General features: G+C 36.4%; 1 protein-coding gene across 2 annotated transcripts in view; it reads left to right on the plus strand.

The window, feature by feature from the left end:
* Positions 1-13,205, plus strand: part of LOC111517471 (WSCD family member AAEL009094) — a 45,453-nt gene that overhangs the window by 14,213 nt on the left and 18,035 nt on the right. The window contains exons 1-3 of one of the 2 annotated variants that reach the window (XM_023173641.2): positions 2,740-3,029; positions 4,774-5,078; positions 7,709-7,916. In XM_023173641.2, the coding sequence (XP_023029409.2) occupies positions 4,962-5,078; positions 7,709-7,916 (325 nt within the window). In that variant the 5' untranslated portion in view covers positions 2,740-3,029; positions 4,774-4,961. Of the gene's footprint in view, positions 1-2,739; positions 3,030-4,773; positions 5,079-7,708; positions 7,917-13,205 lie in introns of those variants that run through there. The other variant, XM_023173642.2, reaches the window with a different exon arrangement.

The raw sequence follows: 13,205 nt of genomic DNA on the forward strand, positions 1-13,205 counted from the left end.
AATTTCTACTATATTACTGATTTTTTTTGAACGTCCTACCATGAACTTTCAAACTAATGTTCCAAGGGATATTATTCATGAATTTAATAAACAAGCCAGACTTAATTCCAAAGAACGTAATCATAAAGGGTTTCGACGATCTCTTACAAGCAGGTTTGGTAGAGATTATCATTATCAAGTTTTAAATTTTGTTTGAGACTCAAACATAATTTTTCATTCATAGAACTTGTCAGAGAGATGACACAATCACGAAATTTTCGATAGATGGTTTATAAATCTCCATAGATTGTTTAGACGGTATGCAATGAGTCTAATGGTAGCCAATAAAATAAAGTTGTGTCTCTGAATATACGATGCGCAGTAGATCAGCCGGTGAAGTGGGCGAGAGTTCATTAACATCGGGAAACTCGTTTGGGAATATAATGTTAGTATAGTAAGTGGGTGAAATGAAAAACAAAGTTCTCAGTGGACATAGCAGAGAAATTGTGAACCACATTCACCATGGAGATGGAAAAAGACGACTCTATAATTTTTTTTTGACTTGACAATAACGAAAGTTAACAACAAACATATATAATCATTCATAATTCGTCCACCCACCCGTATAAGCACAAAGTATCAGCATTCAACAGTATGATCCACATACTGATATTGTTCCCTTGTCAGAGGCGAATTTCAATAAAGAACTGAACATAATAAAACAAATAGCCGTCAGCAATGATTACGATAGCAGTCTAATACATTCCTCATTATCAAAAATGTTATGCAGCCAAGCTTTGAAGGAAGTTTACCCAATTCGAAAAGATGACAATGACAGTTACAGAACCTTAACCTACGTAGGCCAACCCACTACAAATATTTCTGCTTTTCTTCACAACAAAGGTGTAAATATGGTTTTCAAAACCAACAACAACTTGAGCATGCACATCAAGAATAACAAAGATAACAGTTCAGTCTCAGAAAAATCGGGAGTGTATAAATTATCATGTGGGTCATATCGGATGTTTTATCTAGGTCAAACTGAAAGAACGTTCAAAGTCCGCATAAAAGAACACATAAATAGTTTCCAGAATGGAAAGATAAATTCCACAAATGCTACTCATTTAATCACAGAGGGACATGAGTTAAACCATGAATTCAAGCCCCTCCATTTAAAGAAACAATTTCAAAAACTCTCAATATATTATGAACGATCAAACTGAACTGAATATTCGCCATTATTTAATCTGTTTATTTCCAGGTAAAAAAGTTAAACATATTTACGGTATAGCTAATGAATTCATACCTACCTTTTCTGGTAGATTCATTCATCAGAAAGTAGGCATACAAGTAGGTAATATGTTAGAGTTAGAGTATAAAATAGTTGTAATTTAGAAGTAACTTTTGGTTTACGCTTCAGAAAGCGATTGTGTCGCGGTTTTTTAAAAACCTTTTATAGTGAAAATCATACAATAAACTGTATTAATTAGTTTTAATATGGATTTTCATCAAATATCGGCCAGTTCTATTCAAGTCTGTAATTTTAGCCAACATATCGTAATTTATTAAAAAAATGGATCACCACAAATTTATGGTATAATAGGTGTACCATTACACTTTACGATGGTATACCAAGTACTTGTACCATAAATATAGTACGGTTGGTAACATTGCGTTACTACGGCTTACGGTACAATGTTCCAACTGTTAACATTTTTTTAAAACTCACCTTCCCTTATTCCCACAACGAATTCTTATATTCTACTCCATTACTTGGGTTTCAACAACACTAACGCCATCTATGGATGCATCCCATCGCCATCTGATTACTTGGCCGAAAGGTTGACAAACTATCAACAGTTTGACCTTTGTATATAGGGTTAGTCTATATACATAGGTTAGACTTTTGTATATAGAAGGTTATATACGAAGGTTATAAAACAGTGGAATAACCAGAATCACTTATACCAAAAAAGCGTCAAGAATATTGCCATTACTAACAATTTTGACAAGCATATTAGGAAATAATCTTTGATTACGGGATCCTCCACCACTTCATTCTAAAGATTCCGTCAATGGAGAGAGAATGAAATGTAGTATTCAGAATAGGAATCAAAGATCATTAAAACGATATCCGAAACGTAGCAAAAAAGCTCAAAGAAGTTTAGAAGTGGCATTTTCGTGTCACTTAAAATTTTTAGTACTTAATCTGACCATCAGAGGGAGATGGCAATACGATGTCAATATTTAATGTGAGTATTAACAAAATTGGGAAGCTAGCAGTCGCTGACAACCAATCGGTCGGGTCATATCAAAGTTGGGATGTACGTCAAAATTAAATAAAAAAATTAACAGGTTTGTCAGCGACTCCTACCCAGTTCTGTTGGTAATCACTTTAAATACTGACATCGTACCATAGCATTGTCTAAGGTTTAAATATTTAGACAATAACCATAGTATACTATCTATGATCGTACTGCCATTGCCATCTGGTGGTCAGGCTAAGGTACTGAAAATTTCAGGTGACACGAAAATGCCACGTCTGAGCTTCTATCGGCTTTGTATTTATTGCTTCAGTCGATCGTATTCTGAATGAACCGCTCACCAGTAGATGCCACTACTATGTCCATAAAGTAAAGGCACTTATCCATTTATGAAATTATAAAATATACAAAATGAATAATGTACTCTCAAAACTCCAAAATCAATAGGAATACATTTTCTGATGGAATGTCAATCACTCAGTGTCTCATTTACGAAGTTTTGGTTTTGAGAAATCGTTCCTACGAAAAAACTTTTGACATTCACTGTTCGACGCCGTGGACGCTTAAAACTGGAGTAGTCGACGCCCTGAAAATAGACAAATTTTGTCATGCAGCTATCTAGGTGCAAATGCAATGTGTTATGACACAAGCATTAAAACGAGGTGAAATAGAATGAAAATGTGTACGTAGGCACTTAAAAAATGAAGGTACCTACTAAAGATTTCACTTCTGAATAAAATTTGAAGTGTGAAGGAGATTTGAGGTACCTAAATCTGAAATACAGAGGTAAGGAGATTTGGACGTATTCGTTATATTTGCCCATGTGTAGGTTTATAATTGCCAATTGTATAATGTTTCTTTTTCTGGTTGTATAAATTAGGAGTATTCACTAAGCTTGTTTTGAAAACCTCTATTATATAATACCTACCTATTTTTGGAGGAAATTCAGCCATCAGTAACGTGTAATATTCGAAAAATAATTTCACAAAGCTACATGATATTTCAAAGATTTTTTGCAATTTCTCGTTTATATTCATACCAGCTGCTTCATGCAAGAAAAAATGTGTGTGTTGAAATGAAATATGGAACATAAAATGAAAACAATATACTATTGGTCCTTTGTATACATATTGATGAACATTAAGTATCCCAAAATACGTGCATGCGGTTTTTTTGTTAAATGTTATGCTCGATAAAATTGTCTTTCTGATAAACAACAATACTTGGATTATTTATCGATTTCGATGGCTCTTGTAGAATAGTAAGTTTTTTCAATAAAATTCTTTGACATTGCGATTATTTCCTTCATTTATTTCGCTCTACATTTTGCATTATTCCATTCGAAGGTATCTTTCACAATTTTTGGAAAGACCGACTTTCCAAATTCTGTATTTATCTTTCGTAGGTCCATTTTAGATATCCAGGCATGCATTGGCAACAAAACAAATTATTGTGACTTGAAATTGGAAAGTAATCAATAGGTAAACGGGTTAAACAATAAGTGAAATTTTAATAACATAGGAACAATAAAAATTCATAGTTAACTGATGAAAAATGTAAAAATTGAGAAAATAAGAAGAAGAAATTCAAATCGAAATAGTTTCCGACGTTTCGATTGTTGGTATCCAAGATCTTTTTTGGGTGGTAACTCTCCTATTCCTGATACTTTGAACCTATAACATTTACCAAGAAACATTGTCAACCACTTATGAACAATGCAGGTCCGTTTGTATTCCATATTCTTTTACCATTTTCTGCAATGTTACTCTTAGTTCGTTGTATAAAATAATTTCATTTCTTATGTGTATAACACTTTCAAACACCACAATGTTCGGCATTTCACTGAAAACCTGAGTCGACACTTTCATGAACTGATAGCGTCTATTGAATCCCCTTATATATATATATTCCTCAATAAATTACGCGGATGCATAGCTTTAGGGTCTTTCGTTGTAAACGTGAGCTCGCAAAGAAAAAATCCAGCATTAGTTTCACAGCCAATGTAAAATTAATTCGACATTGTTAGACCATGGTTGTCCCTCTTTAACATTCATAGCGCTACCACTTTCGTCTATTATAATGAAAACAAACTTTAATATGATTTATGCCTTGAAATGTTGCAACGAATAATCTGGACTAGTACCATTGATGAGACCAAGCACCATTCACTTTTTTACTTGATGCAGAGATTGAGAGAGAGAGAGAGAGAGACAGAGAGAAAGCCAAAGAGAGAGCGAGAGGAAGAAAGAGAGCGAAAGAGAGAACGAGATAGAGAGGGAGAGAGCATGAGAGGGAGCGAGATAGAGAGCGAGAGAGAAGGAGAGAGATAGAGAGGAGATAAAGCGCGCGCGTTTCATTAGTCGGCTGTCCATATCGAAGCTTGGAGATGGGGTAGTCGCTACCGCCCTTGAATAATAATTTTTCTGTTACTTCACAATTCCAAATAAGGTTTTTGTTAGTTTAACCTTTTTCATAATGCAGTAAAATGTTTTTTTTCTTCAAACAATACATGGACTCCCTTATTTTCCAGGACTGAAAATGGCAATAATCTTCTTTGGTCAGAAACGACTGCAAATTTGGTGTTTTAGAAAAATGAAAAAATGAACTGAATGGAAAGCCTAATGATATTTGAACTATTTAACGACTACTGTTCCTATATAATACTCATCTACCTGACAAAAATTCATTTTAATTGAATAAGAAGGAAGGCATGGCCAAATGCTTTTCACCAGATTCAGATTTTGGGGTGTTATGCTGTTACTCTTTGCATATCTATTTGGTATACTGATATTGTCTATTATTTCATTGCACGACACGAAAAGTATTGGATACAGGGTGAGTACTGACTAAACTACGATATGATAACTTAAGTACCAACAATTCAATTTCCAATTGTTAAGTGTAGGGGAGAATGGGGAAATTGCCGCCACTTCATCAACTATTTGTAATAATAACATGTTTATGTAATTTTTGACATAGTCTGATTGATTAAGAATTTGAATAGTGAACGGAAAAACTAAAATCAAAATTAAACAAGAAATTATACTCATTTTTTGAAAAAGTAGTAGGTATTACCTCCCATTGCTTATTGGTACGGGGTAATAAGAACCAGTGTATGTGGAATGAAATTCACTGGAGCAATGGTAACCAGCATAGAAGACTATTTACCTATAAAATATTGAAACACGGATTTTATAAATATGCAGAATCAAAGTTGAATTTATTACTAAGGAACAATTATTTGCTCATACAAACATCGCATATATTTTGTTGCAAAATGATTAAAAATCTTTTCAATAGAAATTTAAATTTTCTCAGGCACCCTGTTTCCCTAATCTCTTGTGGAAGATTATTAAAGAGTTTTGGTCCCAGGTGACAAGCAGAGTTTTCTGTCACCTTGTACTTATAAAATGGAATATATATTATTATTATCATTATATCGTATTCTTGAATACACATGAGCATGATATAACATGAGTAATTGTTCACTTGTGAGTACTTCTCTAAACTGTCGAAACACATAATGAAGAGAATTTAACTTTCTAATCAGATTATTACAGTGAGATTACCAGTTGAAACAATCATCAATTGTGATGCCTAAAAATGTTGCTTTTCCCAACACAAGGTTCGGCTGCCTTATGCAGAGAATTGCCATCTTAATTAACACTCTTGATAGCATGATTTATAGTTCGTTCAGTATTGTCTGAGAGTAAAAGAATTTCAAGAATGCAAACATGTCGCTACATCAAAGGAAGCAACATAGTTGTCTCAAGCAAATAGCACTGCAATTCACCCACAAAATCATTGAGATATGTCTACCCTCTATATCCCTTGAGGACGCCGCTAACGAGCAATTAAAATAGGGATATTCGACAAAGAACGCGAAAACACCGCCTGCCTGAAGCACAGATAAGCTCTGAATAGCAAAGTTCTTGGAACCCACAAAGGCTCTTCGAACGTCATCCGTGGTTATCGGAAAGCGCAGTTCATTGAGCTCAGGCTGTCGAAGCTCTCTGCTGAAAGCTTCGAATTGCACTAGGGCAGAATTATCTGAGTTGAGTGGCTGCGGGTGTTCATAGATGTCCTTTCAGAAGTATTCCACCTGATCAGCGGCAGGCGGATCATCCACAACACGCGGAGGCTCTTGGAATGAGCGAGAAGGTTTCTTGCGGGATCTGAGAGGTTTTCCGCGATACTTCTCGCTCGCCTCACTAGTGACTTTTTAGCAGCCACTAGCATTCCTATCAAGGCAGTGCTGTTTGGTTTTCAGCAGCATGCCGTTTCTCAAACTGTGATGGATACGCCGTAGTTTGGTGGCTATTTGCCGTACTGCGGGCGTCAAAGGACCGTTGACCACCCTGTAAACCATCACAAATTGGATATGAGACGCTTGCTGTCTCGCCCACGTGACGTGACCTTTTCATCCAAACAAGCCAGTTCATGTGACTTCAGAGACTTAATTCTGTGAAGCGCCCTGCGTGTTCTGATTATCTCTGTTAGTGGCATGCTGCAAGCCTCTTCTCCAGCCCTGTCAATGGGTGGTAGAACTGTCACTTCCACCACATGGTTAGTAGGCTGGGAAGGAGCTATGTAGCCCTGCCACCGAAGATAAGATACGTAATCCCTGAGGATTCGGGCAGAAAAGGCAACATGCCTCGAGCGGTTCGATCGGCCCCTTTATCGATTACCAGGAATCAAGTTTTGAATCTACTGGATAGATAGCCCTGTAGACCACGGCCGGCACCGGAGGAAGAATAGTGTTGTCCCTCTCTGGTGCGTCTGGGCTGCCGGTCCGGTTTTGCACCACTTGCTCGGGTGAGTCGTGGTGCAACTCACCAAAGCCTCAGATGTTATTGCCATCCCTGCTTATTGATATTATTATTATCATTCTCATTTTTTATCATATAAGGGTCAACAATATGATTTCCCAATATTCCTGCCCAGACATTTATTTTCTCAGTAGTTAAGGTGTGACCTACACTTGAAATATGTGGGTTTATGTCTGACCAATATCGCACATTTTTGCGGTTGACATTTCCGTTCAAGAAAAAAGTGCATTTAGCAATGAAACGAATACTTTTTACTCAGTTTCGATTTGTAATCAAACATTCGGACATTAACTAACAGAACTGCATTCTTCTGTTAGAGTCATCTTCATTTAATTCTTGTTATATCGTCAGTTCATAAGGGCGAAACTTATGTCTTCTGAGATATTTCCTAGTGGTTGTTAATATATTATTCATACGAGCAACTGTTGTCTTGTACTGCAAAAGGTTTATCACTACAGACACAACGATTACTATATTTCTTGTCCGAGATAGATTTTTTCCTGCTCGTCTAGTTGTATGAAATTTTTCAACCAATTTTTTAAGATATTTTCGGCGGATCAGATTATAACTAAGTACATTAATCGTGATAGATTTTTTCGTAAGAAGGTACTGAAAAAAATATTGTTGTCTTTTCAGGATAGTTTGGATCTGAAACACAAACAACTATCAAAATCTAAAAGTTTTGAATACGGTCTTCCAGGATTTAGGCCACCCTTACGCAAATCTAAAATAATTTGGTGTTCAGACTTGAAACTTCTTGATCCACCGAAGGAAACGATTGCTCTCGCTTCTTTTCCTGGGAGCGGAAACACTTGGCTTAGATATTTACTACAGCAAGCTACAGGTAAGTTTATTATTCCAGTTTTTCAGCGAAGTATTTATGTATATTTTTTCACTTACTATTCATTTTTTACTTACTTACGAATTATATATAAAACAGCTCTGAATTTTAACCACTTTAGTTACAAATGAAGATTCAGTTAAGAAAGTGACAATTGTAGCAACTAAGACCCACTAAAAAAAAACGAAAACCTGATGATTTTACTTTTATCTATATTTTATAGTTTTGCGTTCACTTTTTTACAACTACAACTACCTACGACTATTAAGAGTATGTTCGAACAAGTAGATAGGAAACTTCCGTAGAAAAAATATCAGCCCGCAACGAAAGGGTTCCAATGACATATGGACTAAATAATAATCAAAAGATCAACATTTGATGAATCAATAATTCTAGGAGAATAGGTATTGAATAATCTGCCCCTAATTACCTCCAGCCACTATCACCAGGGACTCGATTCTTGACATTACTCCCATAGGACCTAAGCATCTTAGATTAGGTTCGGTTAGGTCCAAAGTGAGTGGGTATATTTGACCCTCCACCGCAACCCGCAAGGGCTTATTGTGGTTCACACCTATTCACACTCGACCAAATAAACCCAGCTTCTTAACGAAGCCGATTAGTTTGTATGGTGAGTGGTTTTTCAGGTCAGATGGTAAGAGTACGGCTCTACCGAACTCTAAAAACCTGATTCGGTCTTATGCGGGTCAGGCACAAAGTATGTGCTGTGCTGTTTCATCATTTTCCAAACAGAGGCGACACACACTGTCTTCTGATTCTTTGGCAAAGCCTAAAACGATGCCAATGACAGGTTCTGGTCTGATGAAGCATGTATGATAACTAAGCATGTACTTCTATGGGAAAAACGATTTGGTATTGTCCACAGATGTATGAGAACGTTTATCTTTGGAATCTTTGGGACGAATATGAATACTCGCTTATATCCATGCGATTTGAAATATTTCTAAAGGTTTTACCTCAGAACGCATTTTATTGTAGTTGTTACTGGCACCAAATATACTTTCCTGTGTCATTTTTGTAAACGTTTTGTTGACAATTTGTATACTATTCACATATTTATGATCATGAAATTATAGGTTTGAAGGTGATTGACAATGTTCCATGTCTTCCATTGTCTAATATGATATAAAATGATTTGAAATCTCTGAAAGAACCAATACAATTGAAAATTAAAATGAATAACTGAAAATAAAAATTATATTAAGTAAAAAAACCTTGGGATGAAATCACAATAAAATACAAGCAAAACATTAAATTAAAATATTTCAATGGACCATTCCTCCGAGATATGATTATTTGAAGATCATTCGAGTGCTCTCATCTATCCCCTCCTCTATCTCTCGGCTTCACCGGTTTAGCAGGAGTTGGCCGTTTTCAACTTGATTACGGATTTATATATGTTGCGGATCTCTATGCTAGCTCAGCTGAATACGTTGTTGGACAACATATATGCGGCTTCTTTGAATTTCCTCTTAAACCATTATTACTCCCTGTGGATGATCTCAGCTTATGACCACTTGATGTAATGTTGACGAGTCCAAACATGCTCTGCTGTTCCCGATTTGCTGGTTTCTCTTCGCTCTGGGTGTTTCTTGTGCTTGGCAATACGAACTTCCAATGGCCTCTTAGTTTCACCGATATTGGCTTTGTCGCCTTCACAAGGTAAATGCAATTCTTGGAGTCGCAGTCCACGTTTGGTGGCCTGGTTTTTGTGAGGCTACTACGGATAGTGTTTCCGGATCTGAAGCAGGTTCTGATGTTGTATTTGGACCAGGTTCTTCTTATCCTTTTTGACAATCCTCCGAGGTGCAAGCACTGGTTGTGACGGCTTCTCTTTCTTGCGAGGCTCTTGCTGTTTTTTAGCCAGAGCCTGTTCCACCATCACTTTGGAGTCTTGATGATTCCTCTTTTAGTCGATTGATGGTGGTTGGATTCGTGGTTTAGATACTGTCCTGTGTGAGTGGGTTTTCGGTATACATATGTTTCCCACTTAGTGTCGTTTCTCTTCACCAATACGTCTAATACTAGCAATTCATTGTGGACTTCTTTCTCCATTGTGGAAGTGCTGGAAGGTCTCACGCTGTTGATGTGCTTCAGGAAGGTGTCTAATATTATGAAGGTGTCGTCAACTGAATCGTCATTCAGTTGGAAACAGCAGTTTCGTACACAGCATCCTAGTAGTTCCATGATTACTTCTGTAGGTATGTTCGTTCTATATTTCAGGTCCTCGTTAATTTGAAGTGCTTCTTCGACAGGAACGTTGATGTAAAGGCTTTCCACATTGAGACTGATTAATTGATCTTGTTATTTTCAGCTGTTCATTTTAATTTTTAATTGTAATGATTCTTTCAGGAATTTCCAATCATTTTATATCATATTGAACAATGGAGGTCCCAACTGATTAAATTCATTAAAATATAGCTTCCATGTAGTTTTTTTCGTTTTTGTGTTTGAACAACAGTTGGGGAGATTATTTATTCATTATTAGAGCAGGAGAAAAAAAAAACAAAATCCGGACTGGTCGGCCGTGGTCGAATGGGAAGTACCAAACGTTTCGTCTATTAACGTGGCAGACATCATCAGTGGTATATGCGAGGACAAATGTCATATTTCGAAGTATCAGCAACAACTGACTTCCGCAGTAGCAGACGAAAAGTTTTGGTACTTCAGTTTCCATACAACCATAGCTTACCAGCTGGGATTTTGTTATCTTCAGTTTTTTCATTCATTTGTTTACGGATAATTTCTAGTTATATGACTCAATGAGTTACAAAATTTGAAAGCTGCAGATTATATCGCCAAGAATTCACCACGAGATTTTTGGTCTGAAAGCAAGCAATTAATCAGAATGCTCATTAGTGATTTCGGAAACTTTTAGAAGAGTTACCGCATATATTTCTCTTCCGACTAGAGTATTACTACTATTTCGACTAGAGTACCTACTCGCATTTCTAATGAGATAAAGGTTTGTGATTATTTCGCGGATTTTAAATCTATTATCACTTGTATTTCATATTATTATTGGGATATTTCATTTTCTATTGTGTAGAAATGTGTCGATACATTTTGAATATATGAGAAGAACAAAAACAATGATTAGAATATTGAAAATATTAGAAAACCAGAATCGAAATTAGGGAATAAGGGTATGATATAGAAAACTGAAGGAAGGAAGTGGTATGTCTTTACCTTCTTACAACTGCTTGCCATAATATTATTTTTGTTGTTCTCTACTAACCCAACCGCTGCGCTGGAAGTTGGTTACGCGTTCAGTTTTAAACTAAGCGCAATGTCGTCGCGCCGTGTGTATTTATCCCGTTCAAAGCAATCCAGATCTTTCTCGAACACTAACGCGCTGGTCCGGCTGGTCGGTTCTAGCCGATTCTAGCTTGATGGCGTCCGCGGCAGATCGCTCACCGCAACGTTGCCGCTGTTTATGTTTAATATTATGACAATTAGATTTTTTTGTGGAATTTTCGGAAGCTTCTCTGATTTTTGCAGTCTGTATTTTTCAAATTAAAATCGTTGTAAGAGCTATCAGAATTGCCTCCGCGAGCTACCGGTAGCTCGCGATCGACAGGTTGGCGACCACTGCTCTAGAGAATGGCTTATAGTTATTTTCATGGAATGAAAAAGGAACGAATGAATTTGGCTGTACTTGAAGTCATGCTCACTGAAGATTTACATCCTACTTCAAAGTTGATTATCAAATTCTGAGCAAAATTTGTGGTCCCAACGAAATACCCGTCATCGCATCTGAAAAATGCACTAATGAGTTCGCACTAGGGAATGCAATCCCAACTCGAGATCGTAAAGTCTTGATCTCTCGGGATTGAAAATGTCAATCCCGCGGAATCGGGAAATTTGCGGGATCTCGTCTAGTTAAAAAAAATAATCACATCACTGAATAGGATGAAAACTGCTTGTTTGTAATAGTGAGGTCAATTATAACAAAATATTATTTAAAAGAAAACAAAAGCCTTTCTTTAATATTACTTACTAAATAATTAACAGTTTTAGTAACATGAGTATAATCAAAACAAAAGTAGGTATAGTATAGATCAAGGAGATATAAAAGTAGTTACGAGTGATTTTTAAAGTAACTTCTTAAAAAACAAAGTGTATCAAGAGTACTATCTGCTGACCGGCATCTAATATCCGTTGCAATGTAGCCAGCTGCTGAGAATGCCCTCTCCCCCTTGTTCCTCCACACTCAAATAAATCCATTTTTTTATTCCTGACTCTAATTTATCAAATCTTGTGGATCTGGGTACACGTGTAAAAGGACTTTTAGACGCTCGCAGAGTTTCTTCTAATTCCTCTTGAAGTGAATTATTAGTTTGGGTAGCAGTAGCCAATCCCGTCAATCTTGAACGGGATCTCGTCATATTATGCTTCGGAATAGATCCCGAAAAATTACACGGGATCTCACGAGATCGTAATCCCGCGGAATCGGGATTGCATTCACTAGTTCGCAACAGTGTTTTATGGGCTTTTGAATTTCAAGTAAGATCGCCCTTGCCCAATTCACAAAATACATTCCGATGATTCAAATCGAATGTTTTGTTGAAAGAAAATTTTTCATTGATAAAAAGTTGAAAATAATCATATCGCTGGTTGACGGTGTTTTCTGACATTTTAGAAACTGAGGATTATGTTAAGGATGTTAACATATTTTAACTTAAGAGAAAATGAACAGATGAACTAAAAACATGAGAATAAGCAAAAAGATTTTGAACTGAGTTACTTCACGACGCCACGTTATCGTTATTGATATCCAAAATTGTGTTTCGCTTATGACTAACTTAATCATCTATCTTATAAAACTATGATTACTTTCACTTGCACTTCAGCCCGTTTCACATTTCTCTCATATATTGGATCTCAAGCTGTACAGGCTGAAAGCCTAGTTACTCAACATGTTTTTATATGGCTTCAACATTCCTTAAACTGAATTTGGTTGATACAGGGTGTCCCTGGACTTCCTCTTTTTCTTTCGGGAATGTATAGATGGGGTCAAAATATCACCAGTACTTTATATAACTTTTTTTCCTAAAAGTCTTCGTAACCAAGTTACGGGCCCTCGAAGTTACAAAATGAAAAATGTTTTTCTTTGATAACTTTTCAAGTGAATATTCAAAATCATCCAAATTTTGGTAATTAACTAAACAAATGAATTCCGTCGATGAGCTTTCATGCAGGAGTCAGTTGTTTTGCTACAAAGTCAGGAACGGACTACCCCCGATGGTCCACACCCCAAAACTTTGAAAT

Source organism: Leptinotarsa decemlineata, unplaced genomic scaffold (genome assembly GCF_025532065.1).
Source record: "Leptinotarsa decemlineata unplaced genomic scaffold, Ldec_3_MD MMD2_tig00026340_RagTag_RagTag, whole genome shotgun sequence".
Lineage (NCBI taxonomy): Eukaryota > Metazoa > Arthropoda > Insecta > Coleoptera > Chrysomelidae > Leptinotarsa > Leptinotarsa decemlineata.